The sequence below is a fragment of the Neomonachus schauinslandi genome, chromosome 3, assembly GCF_002201575.2.
Source record: "Neomonachus schauinslandi chromosome 3, ASM220157v2, whole genome shotgun sequence".
NCBI classification, from domain to species: Eukaryota; Metazoa; Chordata; class Mammalia; order Carnivora; family Phocidae; genus Neomonachus; species Neomonachus schauinslandi.
Window position 1 is genome coordinate 51,146,752 of NC_058405.1, and position 22,836 is coordinate 51,169,587.

The 22,836-nt window shown below is 44.0% G+C and overlaps 1 protein-coding gene across 1 annotated transcript; it reads right to left on the reverse strand.

The window, feature by feature from the left end:
- Positions 1–747: 747 nt before the first annotated feature.
- Positions 748–20,549, reverse strand: OLFM4 (olfactomedin 4). The gene is made up of 5 exons (XM_021697876.1): positions 20,364–20,549; positions 15,779–15,931; positions 9,727–9,939; positions 8,574–8,733; positions 748–1,550 (listed from the first exon to the last, which is right to left on the reverse strand). Exons 1-5 carry the CDS (start codon positions 20,547–20,549, stop codon positions 748–750), a joined length of 1,515 nt encoding a protein of 504 aa, XP_021553551.1.
- Between the last annotated feature and the right edge of the window lie 2,287 nt (positions 20,550–22,836).

The window sequence follows — 22,836 nt, forward strand, 5'->3', positions numbered from 1 at the left end:
AGTCTGGTTCTAATCTTCTGAGCTGCCTTTGGAATGAAGTCATGAGGCAGGAGGGTTTACTGACTCTTATATAGGTGGACAGAGGAGCAAAGAAAAATCAAGTGCCTCACCTGTAGGTCCATTTGGGACCGATTTACAGTGGTACAATTTAATGCATAAAAGAGCCTTTCTTTAGAAAACTCTGAGCATTTTACAGATATAATAAAGCATGCTAAGTCTACTAATCTGCTACATATAAAACATTGTTCCAGGTGCTAGTAAGAAAAACAACGATGGAGATTTGATCCCTTGAGGAGCTCTGGGTATTAATCTGCCTAATTGAGCCCAGGTTTCTTTCAAGTATGGATGAATTAGTCTGGCTACATGGGGGAGAACTGGTCACTGAGACACGTTGGTACAAAGGATCCCCAAAAACCATGCAGAGTTCTCTTCAAGTTCCTTAATTTCCAGATGCTGCCTGGACCACTGACACCTTCTGGGGACCCATAATGCCCCTAGACCTCCACAATCCCATCCACCCTGGAAGGACCTTCTTTCCAGTAGGGAAATACATCTCTGGAGGCAGACATCTTCCAAAAGAACTCATCAAATCAGGGCAAATATCCCAAGTCTCCAGCGTGATAGAACTATGCTCCTAAATATCACTACTAAGCAAACACACTTCCAAATCCCCCCGCAGATAGCTAAAGAAGTAGAAAAGACCATTTTTTTCAAAGAACATTCTCTGTCTCTCTCACCCTCACACGTTTACTTGGGTTCCTGGTTAAAGGTCAGATCATAATTCAGAAGGTAACCATCATTATAGACAAAAAGTTTCTGCTCAAAAGGGTGATAGTTAATGCTCTGCACTCTTTCCTGCATCTTATGCATTGTGATGTCTAGTCTGCCCTCTTTCCCTGAGTTTGTGTCATAGTAGTAGAAAATCTCTTCTTCTTTGGTGTTCACAATGTGAGTGGCATACAGAACCCCACACACCATGAAGGCATTGGAAACAGATGGTTTATACTGCTTGGTGTACCAAGTGTTTAACACCACGAGTGTGGTGTCGTTGAGTTTACTAATCACCATGTTACCAGTGCTGGCTTCAGTTGAATAAATCACCCACAATCCATTCTCATCCACAGCCAAGTCAATATCTTGCCAACCAACATTAGCATATGAAAAGCGGTTATTATAGGCAGCATTAGGGAGAGTTTGAGTCACTTCAGCCCTGTTGTTACTCAGGTTAATTTTGGCAATGTTCCCGGTGTTGTACCAGTTGACATACATGTAGTTGTTATAAACTGCTGTACCACCGCCTTGGCCATAGGTAATCCGATGATCTTGGGCATTTATGTACAACAGCAAATCATCCAGTGTATTGTGGAGTCTGTAATATTCCAGAGTTCTCCCATCTGTATTCAAAGGTGCCACCCAATATAGCCCCCCTTCTGGATGCTGGGGAGAGTAATCCCGACCCCAGGCACCATACTTATAGGCAAACCCTCTCCAGTTGAGCTGAACTACAGCCGGCTTGCTGATATTCACCACACCGCCATGGCCACAGCTCCCTGTACAAACAAGAACATAAAAGGGCATTCTTAGAGAAAAATGAACGACAAGACACAAATGGTTTAATACCCTAAGAACCAAAGGAATCCATAAAGATTTGTCTTGTCAAGGTTCAGTGACGACAGTGGTTCTGACGGAGAAGAGCCAAAACCTTCTCGGTGTCAGTCTCAATGCAAACCCGCTGTGGGCTCTAGAGAAAACAACCTTCTGTTTCCATGAGTGGGCTTTCATTCTGGAAATGGGGATGCTTAGGCTGCCAAGAGCCACACTAAAAAGGTTTGAGGGCCCAGAAAGAGGAGAGGAGGACTTGGTGGATTTGATAGATTTTCTTCTATCAGAAAGCATTTTGCAAATTTTTTTTTAAATTTCATCTTTCTGACAGAGAAATCAAGAAAGCAAGGTCATCCCAGACCCTATCTTTTTCCCATAAAGCCTTTTATTCCCCAGGATCAAGGACAATTGTGATGAAAGAGAAGACTGTCCTGGGCAAGTGTCCACGCCCTTCACCTTTCTGCCCCTCCCTCCCTGGAACCCCAAGTGCATATCCACACCAGGTACCAATGCTGCCCCAAGCCAATCTCAGAAGAGGAAGTTTAAATATGGGATTTTAAAGATACAAAAAGATGGTCCTATCATGGTGGGATTTTAGCCTTGAGAAGGCATGGAAGTTATTTTAGGGCAATATTGCCTGCTCTGTGCCCAAAGCATAGCCCATGACCTAGAACACTCGGAGACCATCTTGCTATAGAGTAATAAGGTGGGTCTCGCTGTTCATACCACAATTTCTACTGGGCCATAGAATGCCAGACAAGTACTTCACCTTTCCCAATCGGACACTGCCATTACGATGTGTACAATCAAGTGGGACCAGACTCACTGGTCTACTGAATCCCACCTTCCCTGTAACACCAGTGAACAACCCAGACTGGACAACTGGCCCTTCACACTGCACTCTGAAATGCCTGCCAACCCAAACCATTTATGAGCTACAAAAATAAAATAAAATTCCTCCAGGATTTTTATAATAACTATCCAGAGTTGAACACACATTTTCTGGGATCTTAATAAATAACCTTTACAAACGGGTAACATTGTTTCTTGGATGACAAAGAAAATTCAACTTCAAGTACATTTGAGGTCATTTTCCCTCATCCGACTGCCTGGAGCAGAGCAGGTGAGGGAAGGAGGAACAGAACCTGAATCACTCGATCTGGCTTTGAATGCTTGGAGGGAATCAGGGAGCCATGGAAAGCACATGATGTGAGCTGGAGCCAAAAGCAGAGCTCCAAAGAATTACCTGATTTATCATAGGGTGGTGGGGGGGGGGCAGGAGGGAGGCTGGTTAAGGGGGAGCAAAGCTTTGCCTGTAAGTCTGTGCCTCTGACCGAGATGGAAAGACCCATTCCTCTCCTTGCTAAATGTCCCCCCCTTCTCCCCTCCTTATTCAAGGACTGCTCAGAGGTGAAACCATTACTAGAAACCCTGCTTTTATTTTTCCAACCTGCTGGGGCTTTTTGGTCCCAGAATTACATACGTGCTCCTTAAATGCTCTCATAAATCCACAGTTGGTGGGAAAGCCAGCCAACCATACAACAGGTAGAGAAATGAAACCATTCTGTACCCAACCTCAAATAATTTTGCATATCATTAAGCAGAACACAGTCGCAGGTTTATTTTAATAATGCATGCACCATTTCATAAATAAAAAAGCAACATGTGTTCAGCCAAGAGACTGCTCTCCACCAAAGAAATAATAAATAAAATTATAAATTATTATTTCTTCTCCGAAAAGTGATCTCTCAGATGAATGCTTGTTGGCTTTTGTTTATGAAACAATGCATGAATTATTAAAATAAAGTTAGTGGTGTGTTCAGTTTAATGATAACAAAAACTGTTTGAGTTTTCGAATGCTACAAACTGGATTTTCTAGTTAAAACATCTTCCCAAGAACTTATTTATTTAACTACATTTCACTCTGAGGAAATGAAAGAAAGTCACATTTTTCTTGCAGGTAGGAAGTCTTAGGAATTGTTTGCTTAATTGAATCTTGCTTTTCTGGAAAGAAAATATCCCAAACCAACAGCAACAAAATACTTAAGGGAGAGTTATGATGCATACACGTATCCAAGCATTATCAAGGTGTTAAAGATCATAAACTGTTCTGTGTTGGATGTGGAAATCCTTAGATATAAAGGAACCAAAATAAACTCCTCTTAAATATGACTACTTCTACTATCATTAATAATAATAATAATGGCTCATCATTTTCCATGCGGACCAGGAAATTAAAAATTACACCTGGTATAAATACCAAAACTGTTGAAACCACAGTCTCTGTCACTTCCCAACCGTTCCTAAACACTCTCCTGTCCTTTTTGTCATACCCCTCTTCTCCTCGATGTCCTTTGGGCCATTTTTAGGGCCCTGGCTATGGTCAAAGGAGGTGGAAAAAGAGAAGAGAACTGAGCATCATTGGCAACACCACAGATGTGGCTACAGCAATGACAGACCGGAAAAAAGGCCATGGCGGGCTTCCTTGACTCCTGGTGGCAAACTATCCTGGAAACAACACTGAAACTGACAGCCAGCTGGGTGCCCACTGCTCATCCAGCCCCGCCAGAGCCCCCACCCCCCTCACCCCATCTGTGCCAAGCTTTTTCCCACCACCCCTTATCTCATACCCTTTCCCCACCCCTTCCTTCATTTCAAGGTCTTAGGGGTACTCCATTCCCTTCCTCAGCCATCACAAGTTTACCCTGACAACCACCCATGCCCAACCATCATCCAAGAATGTAAGAGACCAATGAATCATTTTGCAATTTCTGGTAGAAAAGAACATGCCACAGAAACAAGAATAAAAGCACCCTTTCAGCTACCCCACAAGCAAGGAAGCCAAGATAGCCTGGTGTTAATCAGGTTGGTGAGTTGTTGGACCTTTCTTGTCCCTCTGGGAATCACAGGTGCACCTCTCTATCAGAGCATCTATGGAAGGCAGCCCGGTACAGTGAAAATATTGGCAGATAGATTCCAAGTCAAATCCTGACTCCAGTACTTACTGGCTGTGTAACCTTCTGAGCTTCACCTTCCTTATGTTAAAACAAACAAACAAACAAACAAACAAAAAACTCCTAATACCTACTCTGTAGCACTGTTAAGAAGAGAGAGAAGGCATGTACAGTAATTCAATAAATGGTAACCAACAGCGTTATAATCACATCATGTTGGAATTGAAGGTTCACCTGCCTGTCTCCCTTCCTACAGAGTGGTTTCTGGAGGTTCCTGGAGCCATCCTGGTAACCCTGGTTCCCAGAACAGGACCAGCCATGCAGTGGTACCAAATCAGGATCATGGAATAAGGGAAGGAAAGACTGATCAAATCTCCCAAACCCAGCTTACCTTATTTATAAAACCCTAGCCCTCTATTCTGCTACATATCTGAGTTTTTCAAAAAGCCTAGTATCCACTCCACAGAACATAATGCAAGGAACCCTCCACACAAGGGTATCCTTGGTTGGCAATCTCTTCACCACGCAATTCATTAGATATTGCCATGGTATTCTGAAAATACCCTGGGAAACCATAAGGTAAGACTTTAACATACCCTGACTTGGCTTTTTTCAAGTTTCATGGTTGTATTTGTGTGTGTGATGTGGTAGAGAGTTTTTAATTTGCATCAACAAATGGGAATTCAAATTTGTATTGCCCAATTTTGAAGGATGGGTAAAAAAAAGTTAGGAGCTAGGTGCCAAACTCCAGAATTATAACCCATAAAGATATTTTAGTTTATCTGATTAAAATTTTTACTACAAAAAAAAGAAAGTCTCATGGTTAGCAGCATTTTTCTTAAGTCAAAGTCTATATGCAGAGGAAACTTAATCTGGGATCTATGAGTGCAATCTCCTACCTGGACAACTGAACTTTGAGCAAAGAGGAGAATACAATTCACTTGTGAGAATTAGGCAATCAACCTGGTCATAATCACAAAATGATGAAGACCAAATTGACTCTGAATTATTGAATATATACTACCCAACACTCTGCTTTTCCTAAGGCTTGGGATTTGGGCGGGTCATCCCATATCCTCCATCAACCATTTCCTGAGCACCTACTATGCGTCAGCACAGAACACAGCATCATTGCCAAGCACAACGGCGATCCACCCCTGAGCGATGCGTACATTTTGCCTATCTTCCATCATTTAGATTCAGGGGAGATCAGACAGAGTCAGTTGTTTTCAGGAAAAAAAAAAAGTTAATGAGCAGAAAGCCAATTATTTTAGATTAGAAAGTTCTACGAAATGAAGCAGAAAAGGATGCCATTTTCAGCATAAACCAAATATAAAGCATGTTTTATTGAACCCTAGCTACATGTGCTGGTTTGAAGATCAAGCTGACCACAGGGGTAGCACATTGCAACTGCAAGGGAGGGGCCCAGCGAACACAAAATTGCTTTAGAGCTGAGACTTGCATACAGCCTTTTGTTCTGTGCCTCTCTGCAGTGAAAGCAGACAGGCCAGATTTTAAGGTCGCATAATAGTGAGCAACTTTAATTAAAGTCTCCACAGGTTCACAACTTTGTGGTGTCTGGGGAGTTTCCAATTCTGCATTATCAACCAATCAAACAGAAAGAGAGCAAGTAAAAGGAAATTGATTTAAAAACATGACAAAAAGTCAGTTTAATATAAACATCATAAATATAATATGAACAAAGCTGGAGGAGGGCCAAGGGGCTTGGCTGGGATCCAGGTACAGCCAAGGTTGTGGGAAAGTGAGAGGAAATCTGGGTCCAATTTGCTTAAACAACACAGCTGGGCTGGGATGGCTTACAAAAGACTAAGTGTGAGGACCTAGGGGAAAGTTCTAGAAAAGGAATTCTAACAAAAATAATCCAACAGACTCATTTGTTTTCCTCCTTAGATATACCAAGCAGTGTACTTTGTCTCCCACTGCCATCCTTGAGTTACTGCCATCGGACACTCTAGGTCCTGCAATACCCACAGAGTAAGGGGCCCTGCACGTCAGCTTCAGCTCTGCCATTAACTACCTGTGTGGCCTCAGGAAAAGCAGCATCCTCACCACCTAAGTCCCCTCCTCCTGAGACACGATGGACCTGAGCCAGATGGCTCTGAGTGTCCCCTCCAGTTCTAAAATGTCCTTGCTCTAAGGAATGCAGAGAAAACTGTGCTTGAAATATCTATTCCATGAGGAAAATCTGCTGTGAAGAAAGAAACAAACAAACAAAGAGAAAGAGAGAGAGAGAGAGAGAAAGAAAGAAAGAAAGAAAGAAAGAAGGAAGGAAGGAAGAGAGGAAGAGAGGAAGGAAGAGAGGAAGGAAGGAAGAGAGGGAGGGAGCGAGGGAAGGAATGAAGCAAGCCTTGCTCAGGTGTTATCAGGGTTTGTCACTGCTTTGACCCCCATCCTCACGGAGCCCTGCGTGGCCCAGCAGAATGAGCTCACGTTTTCAACGCACACTGACACCACTGATCCCAGACCAAATTTAACCTTAGCTTGTAATGGAGGACGAGGCACGGCCTTTGTCCTGAACTACCTCTGTATGTCATACTATGACAGATTGCCAACAAAGAAGAGGGAAGGATGAGTCTGCTAACCACCACCAAGAGGCTTAGAACGATGGCAGTAACTAATTAAAGCCTTAAAGAAACCAGCTACATTGACAAGGATCCAGAAACACACAGCCTAAAAGGAATCAGGTTGTGGGAAGAGGAGTTAATGAGAATATCAAGAGCTGTATGATGGGATGAGAAGCCACAGGCCCTTTACAGGTGGAGACGCGCACGAGCCGCAGAGAGCTGCCCTGTGCCAGAGACCTGAGAGGCTGAGCAGCGGGCTTTCGTTCACCTGGAGGGGTGTGCTGAAGCACCCGAGGAGCACTGCTTTTGTTCCCAGCAAGGTGTCCACTTCAGCTATCTTCATTAATAATAATAACAAATTCCAGTGCATAAGTGCCAGTCATAGAGCTCTGTGCTTCCCAAGGCTGGTTTCATTAACCCTCACGGCACCCCTGCAAGGTAGGTACTCTCCTCCCACTTTATCACTGCCGAGATTACGGATCTTTGGCTGTGGCCACATAGCTGGGAAGCTCAGGCCTTTGGGGTCCCAGAGCCATACTCCTGACCCCTACACTCCACTGCCTCCATCCCTGGAGGTATTATGGTGCACCCCCCTCTAGGCTATACCTTGCCCCAAGGATGACCTTTAGAGAGTGAGAGGCCATCCCTGCCCTCCAGGAACTCCCGTCCAGGAGGGATGGCAGGCCCAAGTCTTGGGCATGTGGGGCCATCCATTAATGCCTCCCTCAATCCCAAGACATGCTAAACAGCAGGCGCATTTAAGGAAAGCACAAAGGAAAAACAAAGAGATGGAAGCAGGGAGGGAAAGAGAGGAGGAGGGAAGGAAGATTCAAGCATAACCCAGCTCATCAGCCACAGGAGCCAATCAGCCCTTGCAATCCACAGGACGGCACAGGTGCCATGCAGATTCCAGAAGCTTTCACCCAGCCCCCCTGACAACAACTCCATCACCACAGAGATGTTCTTTTTGTTAGCAAATGCAAAGGGGACACGTGTAATGCGTGGATCTTGTTTTTTTTTTTTTTAATTTTTTTTTTTTTTTAAGATTTTATTTATTTATTTCAGAGAGAGAGAATGAGAGAGAGCACATGAGAGGGGGGAGGGTCAGAGGGAGAAGCAGACCCCCCGCCGAGCAGGGAGCCCGATGCGGGACTCGATCCAGGGACTCCAGGATCATGACCTGAGCTGAAGGCAGTCGCTTAACCGACTGAGCCACCCAGGCGCCCGCGTGGATCTTGTTTTAAGTCAACTCATCGTCGGTGCTTTTCCTCTATGCGCCCCAGAACGTGCTAGCAAGTGGAGCTACTAAGGGAGAGATTTCAAAGCACGGAAGAGGAAGCTCAGAGCCGCAACAATCCCATCTTCCTTTCCCCATCCCGCTCTCAGCTCCTACCTGGGCCTGGCTCAAGTGGTGAAAACACGGCATGCTTACCAGGGGCAAGAGGAGGTGGGGTGACAGGAACATTTTCACCTTTAGAGGCTTCGCATTCCTTTAGCCTGGTCTTCAGAGCCAGGATTTCTCGGCGAATGGCAAGGACATTGTTTTTGTCTAGCGTCTCCAGCTTCTCTACCAGGAGAGTCATATTCCTTATCTAAGGAAATAAAAATTCAGAGTGACTTTGTAGTATCATGCAATTGCTTTCATAAACATTCCAGGGCTGAATTTGTCACTTAGTGAAACACTGCTAGAGAATATGCCCGAGATTCTTCTGAATGGTTTCACTTGGAAGAATACATTTTATGGTTTAGTGTGAATGCCTGTCACATCTCAGGCAAATGTGTGTGACAAGAAGAAAATGGCAAAGATTTTAACAGATTTAATAATAGAGCACAGGCTCAGTCTAAGCATCCACAAAGGTCCATTAAAGTTCATTTCCAATAACCTTCCCTTATAAACTTGTGTTTACTCATGTTGTATTATAATTAAGTTTCTAATGAACGGTGAGGACCAGAGAAAACTTAAAGTCTGACATATGTAACTAGAATTCTCAAATACAGCCCACGTCATGACCGTGCTAGTAAATTCACGCTGATATGAATTACCCAACCATAACATTAATGTGATTGTCTTTATCCATAGAGGATAAAGGCTTCATTAAGACATACTCCCAAGAAACTCCTTTAAAGAGGGTTGCCAGTATGTGGAGAAGTGTTCCAAGAGGGATCAAGGATCACATGATCATTCAAAAGGAGAAACTGACTTAGCAAGTCCAAAATCAGGTAAATTGTGGCTTTCTAGTCCCACAAGCATAAATCCAGAACAGAGAAGGCACTTGATCTAACCTGGCCATGGAGTTGTTCGGATTCATAGCATCTCCTTTCTGGAGACGTTCAAAGGCCACTTGGTTCTGGGGCAGGACCACTGGAGACACCTGCTCCTCAATGAACATGTCCCCACTGCGCTGAACTTACTGGTCAAAGACAGATGTCCACGGAAAGCAAAACATGGGACATGCCATGTGACCATGCGGCCATACGAGAGTGCAGAATTGGAAGCTGGAAGAGAGACCCGTAGCCTGGTCCTGGCACCTGCCCGCCGAGGAGAATTTCTTAGTAAAGCTCTCAGAAACGAGCTCATGCCTTACCTCCACTTCCAGCTGGTCCACAATTGTTGTGCTTCCGACAACACTGCCCTTCAGCTGTGTGATCAGTTTCTCCATCTCCTTCACTTCTATCTTGATCAGCTCAAAGTCCAATTCAGTGTAAGAAATGGTATCCTTTTCCATGATCTCTACTCGGACGGTTAGGTTGAAGAGCTTCTTTTCATACACACTGATTAATTGGACGTACTCCCTCACCTGAAAGGGAATCAAAAAGCTTAAGTCAATTCCCAAAGTAATACCATGCAGTCTTCCTCCACGACCAAGCCCTTGGGGACTGTTTGATTGCTGTCAATCTTTTTTTTTTTTATTTTTTGGTAAAGAAATGGATCAAAAATATATTTGAGTAGTTTTTTTTAATCTATCTAAGTGCAAACTAAAAAAAGAAACTAAAACATGGGGTGGATTTTGCACTTGCCTAGACTAAAAATATTTTGCTTCAGAGTCATCATGCACAAGTATATTTTAATTTCCATTTTATTGTTTGAAGATATTAGGTCTCCAAACTAAATTGGTTTGACCCAGGCCCTCAATGCACACACCATGTCTAAATCAGGGTTTCCCAGCCTCAGCATTATTGATATTTTAAGCTAGAGCATTCTCTGGGGGGGGGGGGGGGGCGCTTTTTTGTGTATTATAGGATGTTTACCAGCATCCCTGGCCTCTAGATACCAAAAGCACCCATAGACCGTTCAGCTGTGACAACCAAATATGCCCCAGACATTGTTAATGTTCCCTGAGGGCAAAATCACCACCACCACCACCCTCCCTCCATTTAGAAACACTGCTTTAAATCTAACTATTTTCTAGAAGTGGGAGAAATGCACTAAGGAGAATTCCTTCTCTGATTGCCACATGCATTGCGTTTTGGGCCCCTCCAGCTTTCACAAAGTGGCATAAAGACCCAACTTTATTACACAATATGTGAGTGTATATGCAACTGTCAAGTGCACATTTCATTAAGAGCACCCACATTTATTCCAAGAACTGATTATTGCAATCAGACCTTTACGCGTTTGTTGCATATATTTGAATGTCTGATCATTAAGTTAAAATACTTGCAAAAATTCCCTTGGTGGTTTAGTGTATAATTGGAATTTCCAAATGGATATTTCAATAAACACATTTGGTGGTTCTTTTTTGTATCTGATCTCGAAAAGAAATGCCATGGCTTTTTTAAGGACCTGCTCATTAAAAGTTGCTAGTTTTACATTCTTATTAAAAAATTCGAACATAAGTGATACTTTTCCCCAAACCATGCTAATGTCAAATAGCTGATCCATGGGGCCTGGATGAATTCAGAGCCAGATGTTAGCCTATAATCCTCCTAATACCAAAGGCAGCCCTAACTTCTGTCGCTTTAGCCCTTCCACTTAACCCCACTGTTCAAATTAGAGCAGACTCATAGGCCACAGACCTCAAGGGCTAGGGCTTCAGGCAAAGAGGATTTTAATGAAAGTTGAAAATGCAGCCCTTGGCACTGGGAGTGTATCTCCTCAGGCAACTGATGCTCACTGCCATCAGCCGTGCCATCACTCGGAGGCTGATAAAGCTGGTGACATTTTGGTGGATAAGGAGGTTAGAAAAATATATATAAATGGCCTAATGAGTCCTCCTCTCAAAAGTATAAACACAAATATAAGGTAGCCAGGTTTTAATTTCTACAAAAATCAAGTGTAAAACCTTGCCTGTGGTAAAAATAATAAGAAGAATAATAATAATAGTAATAATAATAAAGTGCCAATCCACTGCAGAAATGAAAGTTTGAGAAATGAGTATTCTTGTTGGCATTTGGCCTTGCCAGCTCTTGGAACACATGAAACACCCTCTGCTTCCCTGGAACATGCTGGTGGCACATCGCAGCTGTTATTCTACAGAAATGAGTGATCCAACTGTCATCTCTGCGAAATAAAATGTGGCTCTCCCAGATTCTCACTGAAAACCAAGGCATAGCCTAGAGTCTGCCACAAAATGAGGTCTCTAAAGATCTGTTTGGGGTTGGGGCACCTGGGTGGCTCAGATGGTTAAGCGTCTGTCTGCCTTCGGCTCAGGTCATGGTCCCAGGGTCCTGGGATCCAGCCCCGCGTCGGGCTCCCTGCTGAGCAGGGAGCCTGCTTCTCCCTCTCCCTCTACCTGCCGCTTCCCAGGCTTGTGCTCTCTCTCTCTCTGTCAAAAATAAAAAATAAAAATCTTAAAAAAAAAAAAGATCTGTTTGGGGCAGCAGACATTTAAAGGAAAGCTCAGTGATGTTCAGGAAAACCAGAATCGTCCATGGAGTTCTAAGAAGGCAGGAGGGAGGGACTCCTGGGTGGCTTGGTCAGTTCAGCGTCCCCTTTTTAATTTCGGCTCAGGTCATGATCTCAGGGTCGTGAGACTGAGCCCCTGTGCTGGGCTCTGCGCTGAGCATGGAGCCTGAGAGCCTGCTTGAGATTCTCTCTCCTCCTCTCCTTCTGCCTCTTCCTCCCCACTTCCCCGCTCATGCATGCGCACACACTCTCTCTCTAGAAAAAAAAAAAAGGCAGGAGGGAATTTGAGGACTTTACCAACTTAAGTAGATTGTTCGGTTCTCTAGTGTTGAGAATGGGCAGTTCTGAGAACATCTAGCTCTCCCAGAAGTGCAACATCAGCAGAAACAGCCTGACTTGCCCAGAGATGTGCAGCAAGAATATGGGTGTAGCCCTAAGGGGACACCTCCCTGTGTCAACATCTTTACCACAAGCTCCTCATCACACAAGTTTGAGCTTTAAAAGACTCGTCTATGCTTGCCTTCCAACCACCAACCTAACATTCAGAATTTCCTTTTTTTTTTGTTTGTTTGTGATGCACATACTACTTCATTGGTGGGTTCTAAGAATCAAAGTTTGTTTAGGGGTTCACTGTGGGGTACTTGTCGTTGTTCTGCACAGTAAATGTAGTCTCGTAATAGATAGGGGTGCAGTGCAGCCGGCTATTAGACTAAAGAATCTGGCTCATGCTTCTGCCTCAAAACCTGTGATCATTATTATGGCCAGATTATTTGAAATAAATAAATGTACTCTGCAACATAACTGTTATTTTAATATATCTTTAACAAGATTAGTTGAGCTTGAATTGACAGTGAAGACATATGAAATACTTTGGAGCTGGATCCACCTAAACTCAAATCCGCCTTCAGTACTTAGGAGGCAAATCACTTAATTTCTCTAAGCCTTAGTCCCCTCATGTAAACTGGGGGTAATGATATCAAGCTTACAAGATTATTGGAAAGACTAGAGATAATGCATATTAAGTGCCTCACTTAGGGGCTCCTGGCTGGCTTAGTGAGTAGAGCATGCGACTTTTGATCTCGGGGTTGTAAGTTCGAGCCCCACGTCGGGTATAGAGATTACTTAAAAATAATAAAATCTTAAAAAAAAAAAAAGTGCCTCACTTACTGGATGTCTATAAACTGCCTGCAATTATTAGAGAAACAGTGATTTCAGGGTTTTTTTTCAATCTGACCTTTTAATTTATTATATTTCACTGCACAAAACATTGTTTAATCAATGTTGTTTGTTTAGAAGTTGCCTGAATGTCTCCCCGACTGCCTCAACCTTCTCGTGCATGAGGATCTATTAGCAAATGTGTCCTATTAAATAACTTGCCCCAAAGACCGCAGAAAGAAAATCCTGAGCTGCCTTTTGTGTCGTCCTCTCTTGAGTGTGGTCACAAGAGGACATATCATAAACAACAGAAAAGTATAAAATGCTTTCAGCATCTTATGCAGAGGCAGCTCCCTGTCTTTCCTGTGTACTGACAGATAATGAATCAATGCAAAGCAGTCCAAACCCTCTTCTGGCAGCCTGTCCAATCAGGCATCCCCCCCAGGCCTCCAGATAAACGGTGATTTCCAAGACAACTTAGGGACAGCTATAATCATTCACCTGAAAATTCAAAAGCCCTCAGCTGAAGAGATAACTCTGGACTGAAGGCATGCCTGACTTCCCGCATCTCTTCTTGGAGGCTGATAACAGCATGGCCGAGAGAAAAGGAACTGGGATGATTCTGAAGACCCAAATTCCTGCTCTGGCTCACCCAGCCAAGAGAGGAATGACCTGTCCATTGATGTCTCTTGACCTTTATGAACCTCCATTTTTCCATCCCTAACATGGGAAGAACACTGGCCTATCTGCCTTAAAGAGTTGCTTGAGAGTAGAACAGACCCAGAGGCATTTAGAAAAGCACAAAAGGAAGCTGTTCTTGCTGTTGTTATTATCATCTGTCACGCAGAATTTATGATGCAAATCTCAACGGGCAGGTCAATTCCTTTCTTTGGCCTCAATCGCAGATTTCTTGAGGAACAGCTACTCATGCTTTCAGAACTAAAAGTTCTCCCACCTACTCCACACTTTCTCCCTGCCAATTATTAGCAAGGCAGATGCCACCTGCCCTCTTTACAGAATTGGAATGAAATGTCCCGCACTCTCCACCCTGGCAAGCTGCACACTTCCCCAAAACAGCATGGGGTTTCAAACTGCCCTTCACACTCCTGCCAGCAAAGAAAGCATGCAAATCAGTTGCTTCCACTATTTCAAAGCAAATGACTCTAACTGAAAAGATCTTTACTTAGGATTTTCCTCCACTTGTTATGTTTTCGTGCATAACTTCTTATCTGTACTTGATTATGCTGGAATAAGGCTATGAATATTAATGGTTGGAATTTATAATTTAGCGCTGTGCCTTTTCTGCTGATTAATTCAAGGACATTTTATTTCTTAAGAAGCTAGGTTCCTAGTGTAGTCAAACACATTTTCCTGGACATTCATTTAAACATAGAATATTTATCTACCAATTCAGGTTGAAAGCAGGGTTTCAGCCTCATCATAATTTTTGTCTTAAAGGATAACTGTGCTGGATGTTGAGGTAGCTAAGTTTAAATTTCTCAGGAAAACTTATTTGGAATCTTGTAGGAAAGCCAGAGCTCCTTGTAGATTAATGGAGCTGTAGTAAATAATGCATAATGTGATTATAGCCTAGCTTGGACTTCACCTGTGCAGAAAATAGGAGCCTTTCTAATTGATTTTTAACTTGGCTAAAAACGGAGAAGGGGTCAAAACTGGAATGCCAGGTCACATTGCTCCAGTGGGCTCAGAGAAAGGCAAACCCTGTGGGATGACTTCCTCTGGCTGGAGAAAAGCCTGAATCAGGGGGTTGGAAGCGGGGTCTTTACCAAGGCAGCATGACTTATTAGAATTGATTCAAATTCCCAGCGAAGCCTTCCGTTTCGGTCTAATGCTAGACATGTCTAATGTGATGTTCCTGCTGAGACAACAGAGGATAACACACAAGAGAGAGAATGAGAGAGAGACACACAGAGACAGAGAGAGTTAGAGGGAGAAACAGAGGGAGGGAGGTGGGGGAGGGAGAGAAGAAAGTAAACTGGAAAAAGAAAATCAGAGGAAGAGAAAGGAAAAGAGGGAGAAAGACAGGAAGAGGACAAGCTTCCAAGAGGGGAAGAGGAGAAGGAAGAGGCAAAGAAGGAGATGGGCTTTCCAAAAGTAAGGAAAGATTAATAAAAAAAAAAAAAAATAGGAAGGAAAGGGAGAAAGATTAGAAGGGATGGACAAGGGAAGGGGGGGTGAACAGGAATAGGAAGGAAAAGTGAAGGAGAAGGAAGAGAGAACAGAGGAGAGAGGAGAGGAAAGACAAGGCAAAGCTGGAAGAAAGAGGAGGAAGAAGACCAAAAGGAGAAGAAACAACAGAACCAAAACCAAATAAAAATTGCAGGGTTGGGTTTGGCAGGGGGAAGCTCAGGGCTTCCTTCCAATCACACGTGCACAGTATTGAAGTGAGTTTATCCGTGGCATGCACCATCTCCATCCCATTTTCTTCCCATGCCCTCATTTTTCCTGCTATAAAGAGCTCCACAGGTGTACTGTAAAAACAAATGCTAATATCTCCACAGGATGCAAGCATGGTGGCTTTGACACAACGAAGGTTGCTTATCAAATCCTGAATAAAAAGGGTTGGTTTGCTCCTATCAAGATTTGGTTGGAAGAGGAAGAAAAGCAATGCTTACTTTAGAAAGCTCTTTCTCGAACTTCTGGGAGAGAATGTGAGCCGTGACTTCCAAGTGTTCCACTCTCTGCACAGGAAAGGTGGTGTCCGGGAGGATGACAGAGCACTGGCAGGTGCCGTGGTCATCCTCGAATCCAGTGAAATTGGAAAGCGACTGAAATAAAAAGTTCAACATCAGTAATAAGCTGGGAAATTAGCTTTTCGGTAACTGGAGTGACAGAAATTGGCCTGTCAAGAGTGCTCAGAGGCAAGCAAGTGGAGTCCAATACATAAATGAATAGAATCAGCCTGGGTGATGCAGTCGGTTAAGCGCCTGCCTCTTGATTTCGGCTCAGGTCCTGATCGCAGGGTCCTGATCTCAGGGTCGTGAGATCGAGCCCCGCTGGGCTCATGCTCAGTGGGGAGTCTGCTTGAGATTCTCTCTCTCCCTCTCCCTTTGCCCCTCTCCCCACTCACACTCACTCTCTAAAATAAATAAATCTTGAATGAATGAATGAATGAAGCGGATCAGAGACACAAGCTAAAACTGCCATGTTTCCCAGGCAGTGATTACACTTAGTTCAGCCACATCTCCACCAGCCAGGCCAAACCACTGTCAGACACCTTTACCTAAAGGAAGATTCTCCTTTCTTGAGGAGGCTTCAAGGAAATTATTACTGTTCCCATGTAAGGAAAGGGAAAGAAAGAAGTGATGGGCATCCTAAGTTTGAATTCCAATTCTACCACTTATTGGACATGAACCCTCTGTAAGTCTTGCTTTCCTCACCTGTCTAATAGAGATAACCCACTTCAGAGGGTCATCCCCAAGAGTAACTACGTAATGTAAACCAAGTCCCTGGCATGTGGTCGGTGATCAGTAGATGTCACTTTCCCTTTTCTTCCATGCACTCATTTTCTTTACCCCAACCCCAACCCAATGCCTTCCAACGAATGGAACGGGAAAACCATCATGGGTATGGGTTACAGGGAAAAAACACAGTGCAAATTCACATCCTCTCTTCACCCAGGAAATTGTATAATTAACATTCTTCAAAATGGAAACAAACCAGCCATTTTTAAAAGACGGAATAATGTAGGAGTTTGAAGGTTTTGTGCAAAAAAACAATTTTTTTAAGTTTTCTAGCTTACCACTTGCAGAAAAGTCATTTTAAAATATTTGATGTTTCTTTAAGATATTCAGGCTCACACTTTGGTGCCGCTGCATATTTTAAAATGACAGGTTTGAAAGATCCTGTTTTTCCTTTGTCCCCTTTGAACTTCCCCAAGGGGATCCCAGCATAATTAACATTTTTTTATTACTACTGTTGCCTTCCAGAGGAACTCTTGGCAGCCAACTGGCTGAGCTTTACAATGATCTCATCTGATGGTCAGCCCAAAGCTCACCTGTGGAACATCAGACTGAAATGTCTCTGAAACTACCAAGGGCAGAGCAATGGCTTGCAGAATTTGCAGAGATACAGGCCACACCTCTCAAAGTTTAGGAGGTCAATTGGCCGCAGCTGAGATTGTGTGCTCTGTGCATTTAGTATCTATCAACCTCCATGATTTCCAAACAAGCTGGACCTAGATGCTTCTATAATCAAGATGTATTCTGGCAGTGACCTCTGGACCAAATAATTCAGGCTTTTTTGCAACTAAATTGCTTGTCAATTTAACCTAATCTTCTTTAAGATGAGCAAACACATACACACACACAATGTTTATATATATAGATGCCAGATAAATTCTTGACATTGGTCTCAATTTTCTTTGCCAATCACATCCCACACCTGGGGAGTAAGGAGGAGAGACGAGCAGGTTTATGCTGAACACAGGGGCTGGGAAGAGGTTAAGGTAAGGGTCTTTGCCAGGGATGAAGAAGGCCTGGACAAGCTACACCAGAAGTCTCTCAGAGAGACCAGCTTCCCTTGGAACCAGGTTTATCACTCCCACCGAAGCTAGAAAGACTCCCTCCCATTCAAGCACGCCAAGGCTTGTACAGGAGGACCAATGTATCGTGGACTTTAAAAAAAAAAACAGCTTATTATAACAACTGTCTATCCTCAAAAAATATCTTGCATTGCATTTTGACAAGGGGAGGTTAATTAGCTGCATAAGACAGGGTTGAACCATACTGAGAGTTCACTGAAAAGCTCTGTCAAATCAGAAAAGAGTGGAGATCATCAACTAAATGATGATCTACTAGACAATCAACTAGAAACCACCAGCTAACAACTTGTAGTCCTGAAGTTCACCTGAAAGGCAGGCAAATAATTATGAACCTGCTGACAGCCATTCCACTGTCTTCTACTGAACATCTCTGTCCCAGCACCGTGGACTCCCCAGCTTCCAACCTGCTTATCATCAGCCCAGCGTGCGCAGCTGACATCAAAATGGTCCATAAGTTTGATCAGTGTCTCCCATTAGAGATATTTCTGCTCCTCATATTCAAAGACAATGAAGCTAATGGTGATGGGTCTCTCTCTTTGCAGTGAATGTTTAAACTCTATGTGAGTGTAACAAGAGGAATGGGAGACACAGACATGTGCTTGTCCCCTTGGCCTTTGAGAGGGTCTGCAATCTCCCTTCTGAGGGACAAATAGGATCCTCAGTACCTTATAAGACACCTCACACTGATGGGGTCTCACACAGCATGTGTTCAATTAACATTTACTGGTGTCTACAGCTTGCCAGGCTGTGGTGTTAGGGAGACAAATAAGACCCAATTCCTGCCCAGTGAATCAGGCCCATTGTCATGAGAGAGGTTTCGTGTCCTTTTTTTTCAACAAACCCAAGCCCCTTAGCCTGATGACAAAAGCACACGACTCCATGTTCCGACTCTGCCAGTCACCGTGTGGAACAAAGCATGGCACCTTCTCTTGTCTGTGAATTGAGGACCCTGAGAGCGGCTCCTTCTTTGGAGGGAGCCATCCAAGGCATGTGGAGTGCTCAGAGCGCTAGAGCTGAAGGTGTGACTCACATTTGTGATTTAAGGTTGCAATTGGCTCTAATTAGCAGCCAGGTCTAAGTGCCTGTAAAGATTCAAGGCATAAAATAATGGTACTCAACATTTTCAAAGTACAGAAAATGATACGTTTGGAACTTGCTCAATGACAGTTATAAAGGGGTTTTCCACCACTTTCCAAAGAGCTCATCAAGCTGACAGCCAGCCCTAGGAAATTGGGTTTACAGTAGAAGTGACACCTAGCCTGCTATAAAAAAGAAGTTTGGGTAGTGATACTGACTCACCAGAGGGAGATAAGTAAACCAGGAAGGAAATTAAAACCTCTAAGTGCAATTTAACTACCATTCCTTATCTACTTTAAAACAGTTATCTTTTTTATCAGACAACAGGCATATTGGATTTCTCTGTTTCTTGACCTATACTTTATTTTCTGTTATTTTAACTGATCATCTTACCCAAATGCTGGTTTCTGATTGGTGATGAAGCTTCAAAATAAATTATTTCTTGTTAACCTCTTTCTTCAATGTTAACCAGTTCTAATTGTCCCCAGAAGTTACTTAGTATCATGGAATAAAATAATGCATCTGATTTATGACTACAAAGACTATCAGCATATTTATGATTCCCAAAACCATTCTCCTCTTAAAAATAAGTTTTCATCTATACTCCCCCAAAACATAGAAAGCTGCCTAGGGAGAGATGGAGAAGAGGATGGGCAGACTAAGTCTGAGTTACATAATCTGCTGGCTTAGTGACTTTAAGCCAATGACGTCATCTCTCTAAGCCTCTGTTTCCACATCTCTAAATGGGACCATTAATTTTACCAACCTCTGAGCGTTAAATAAGATAACACATATTATGTACTTAAGCGAGCCCTGTCATTTATTAGGCACTCCATGAACATTGTTGTGGCAGTTTCTATCTGAGCCCTATCCAAACCATTCGTTAATCAACAAGTTTCCATTGCCTACATTGGCAAAATGGAAACTACAGAAAAGCCTTTTCCTCCCCTTTTCCCAATGGCCCTTCCATTCAGATGGGAGCATGTAAGCAGCAACCTGACCTGTGAATAAAGATCACAGAAGCACACAGGGACAGCCTCTGGGAGAGTTAAGACTCCTCCACCCCAAGGCACACTATAGCAAGGAAAGCCTGGGTTTTACAGAGCAGGGCTCCTACAGAGAGGCCCAGAGCCCACGTGGGCAGAGCTGGAGTGAGGATATGCTTCCTGACCCGTAATGTCTCATATCCTCCCTGCTCTTCTCAGCTCCTCAAAGGAGATACAAAGAGGACTCAGCTCCCAAGGAACAAGGCTCAGGACGTGGCCTAGTAATGCGGCCTAAGAGTTCTCATCTGGGATAGAACCTGGACATCTCGATTTTTAGAGTCCGCCTCCTACCCCAAATCCAAAGTACAGCCAAGTTTGAGAACCTCTTTCAAGTTTCGATTTTTTCCCTAAAGCCTCCAGTGGAAGAACCAAGATGTCGTCTCCCTTGCGAACAATTTAATTATTTTATCCAGGTTTTAATTCATTTCTGGGGTGCCTACAGTTAACAAAGGGAGCTGTAACTCTTCTAGAGCGCTCCCCAAAAAGCGAGAAGAAGGGAATGAACAGAGCTCTCAGACTGTGGGGCCTTCTCACCTGAGTCACGGAGCCAGCGCTGGGACCAAAGCTGTTGTTGGAGCTGGAGCCAGGGATGAAGCTGGAGCTCAAAACAGGGTCAGGGAAAGAGCTGGAGGGGGTGCTGAGGATCAGGGGCTCCAAATCCCCTGTGGCCTGGCCAAGGAGGCACGGAAGGGCGAGGAGGCAGAGGAGGCCTGATGTCATCTTGTGCTCTTAGCCCAAGCCACTGGCTTCCGCCCAGAGCCCAGGGGCTTCTTATAGCGCCCAGTGGGGATTTCCCCACATCCAGTCTGTGGGAAGTGGAAGCCACCAGGGAGCATGTGACCACCCCAGAAGGGCCAGGACACCCAGGAACCTTGTCACCGAGGCCTACCCTGCTAGCTCTTCTTTGATCGCGATATCTCCTGCCAAATATTAACTCAAAGGCATTTTGTGACGCCCAGTATCTGGTTCCCAACTTGTTACTTCCTTGAAAGAGATGGGTTCAAAGCAATCTTTGTGGTGAAACAGAGCTTGGAGGTCCCAGGAGGGAAAAGCAAGCCTCAGTCCCTCGCCCAGAAGCCGTTTCCAGTTGTTCCCCCGGCCCCCACCCCCACCACCCATCTTACTGAATGACGCTTTCCAGAGAAAGTTAGGGAACTTGGTTTAGAGGCTGTGGATCTCCCCAGGGGGACTCCCTCTCTAGCTGCTACTCCCCAAGTTGTCTCTGACTGCCCCCTTACAGAGTCTGCTTCTGGACAATTTTTTCCCAACAACCTCCCACTGAGGGAGAGACCAGCAGTGTTTTCACCCTGGATGCTCAGTGAGGGCTCCACACTACCGAGCACTTACCATGGTGAGCTCGATGAATGAGAAAGAATCCAAACAGGAGGCTGCCCAGACCGGTCAAGGGGGTGCGTGGTGAGCAGTTTCTCCAGAAAGTTCTATCTGACTGACCTCCATTGGTCCAGACCTTCTTGTGAGCTGGTCAAGGCATGTTCATCATGAAACTGAGAAAGAGGGATGCATCTTGAGGCCCCATTTGGAAAATCTGCCTTCTTCCTTGTAAAGTAAAAAAGTGTGGGCCTGAATATTAAAAACCAGCTTTCTGGGGCGCCTGGGTGGCTCAGTTCGTTAAGCGTCTGCCTTCAGCTCGGGTCGTGATCCCAGGATCTTGGGATCGAGCCCTGCATCAGGCTCCCTGATCGGCGGGAAGCCTGCTTCTCCCTCTCCCACTCCCCCTGCTTGTGTTCCCTCTCTCACTGTGTCTCTGTCAAATAAATGAAATCTTTAAAAAAAAATAAAATAAAATAAAAACCAGCGTTCTCACTCATTAGTTTGTGGCCTTAGGCAAATCACTTAGCCCCTCTAGTGTTGTAACAATCCCTAACTTGTTAGAATTAAATGAAATATTATATGAAGTTGCTTCTAAGTTTTGAAACACTATACAAATGTCAGATTTTATGTTTTTTGGTTTTATCTTTAATTTCCTAAAACCTGGCTCGGTATGTAAGATTATTGGGTTCACAGCAGGGAAGGAAGGCCCCTGCCCCACTTCCTTCCCCACCCTGCCACAGGAATGCTTTGGAAAACCTGCCCTGAAGGGTTCTTTCACCACATAAAGTCTCAGATTTTAATGTGAAAAACAGAGCCTTAAACCCTTCTAGAGGGGAGGGGGGTGGGAGGATGGGTTAGCCTGGTGGTGGGTATTGAGGAGGGCACATTCTGCATGGAGCACTGGGTGTTATGCACAAACAATGAATCATGGAACACTACATCTAAAACTAATGATGCAATGTATGGGGATAATGTAAGAATAAAAAATTTTAAAAAATAAAAAAATAAAAACACTTAAAACTAAAAAAAAAAAATATGAATGAATGAACAAACAACCGAATGAATGAATGAATGAATGAATGAAGAGGGAGGGAGGGAGGATAGGAGAAAAGGGGAAATGAAGTCTCTCTCTTTGTGGTGCACCCAAGGCCACTGGGGCCACATCCCTCGTCCAGGGCCCCACATTGCCCCTTGCCTCAGGGGGCTGAGCAGATGTCCCACCTAAATCAGTCTCCCCAACTTTAGGATCCAGCCAACCAGGCTGCCATTGCAGCCTCCCCATTGAAACCCATCACTTGAGCGACACTTGAGTCACACAGGATGACTTCACAAGCCACTCTTACACCCATATTCATGTGATGTGGTGATCAGAGGCAGTTCGAGTAGAACCAGGAAGCATAGGAACATCTTCCAAAGCTTTCTGGAAACGCTTCTCCCTACATTATCTGCTCCAAAGGCAATCTGGGGTGGAGACTGAGGTCCTGGGCAGGGAATCCATGGCCAGCTGTTAGTGGGTAGGAAGAGTATTTTGTAACCCTGGCCTCTCATATTCTGCCCTATATAGAGTTATCAGATTTAACAAATAAAGATACAGTACACCCAGTCCAATTTGAATTTCGGATAAATAATGAATAATTTTTAATACAAGTATATCGCATGTCATATTTGGGACATA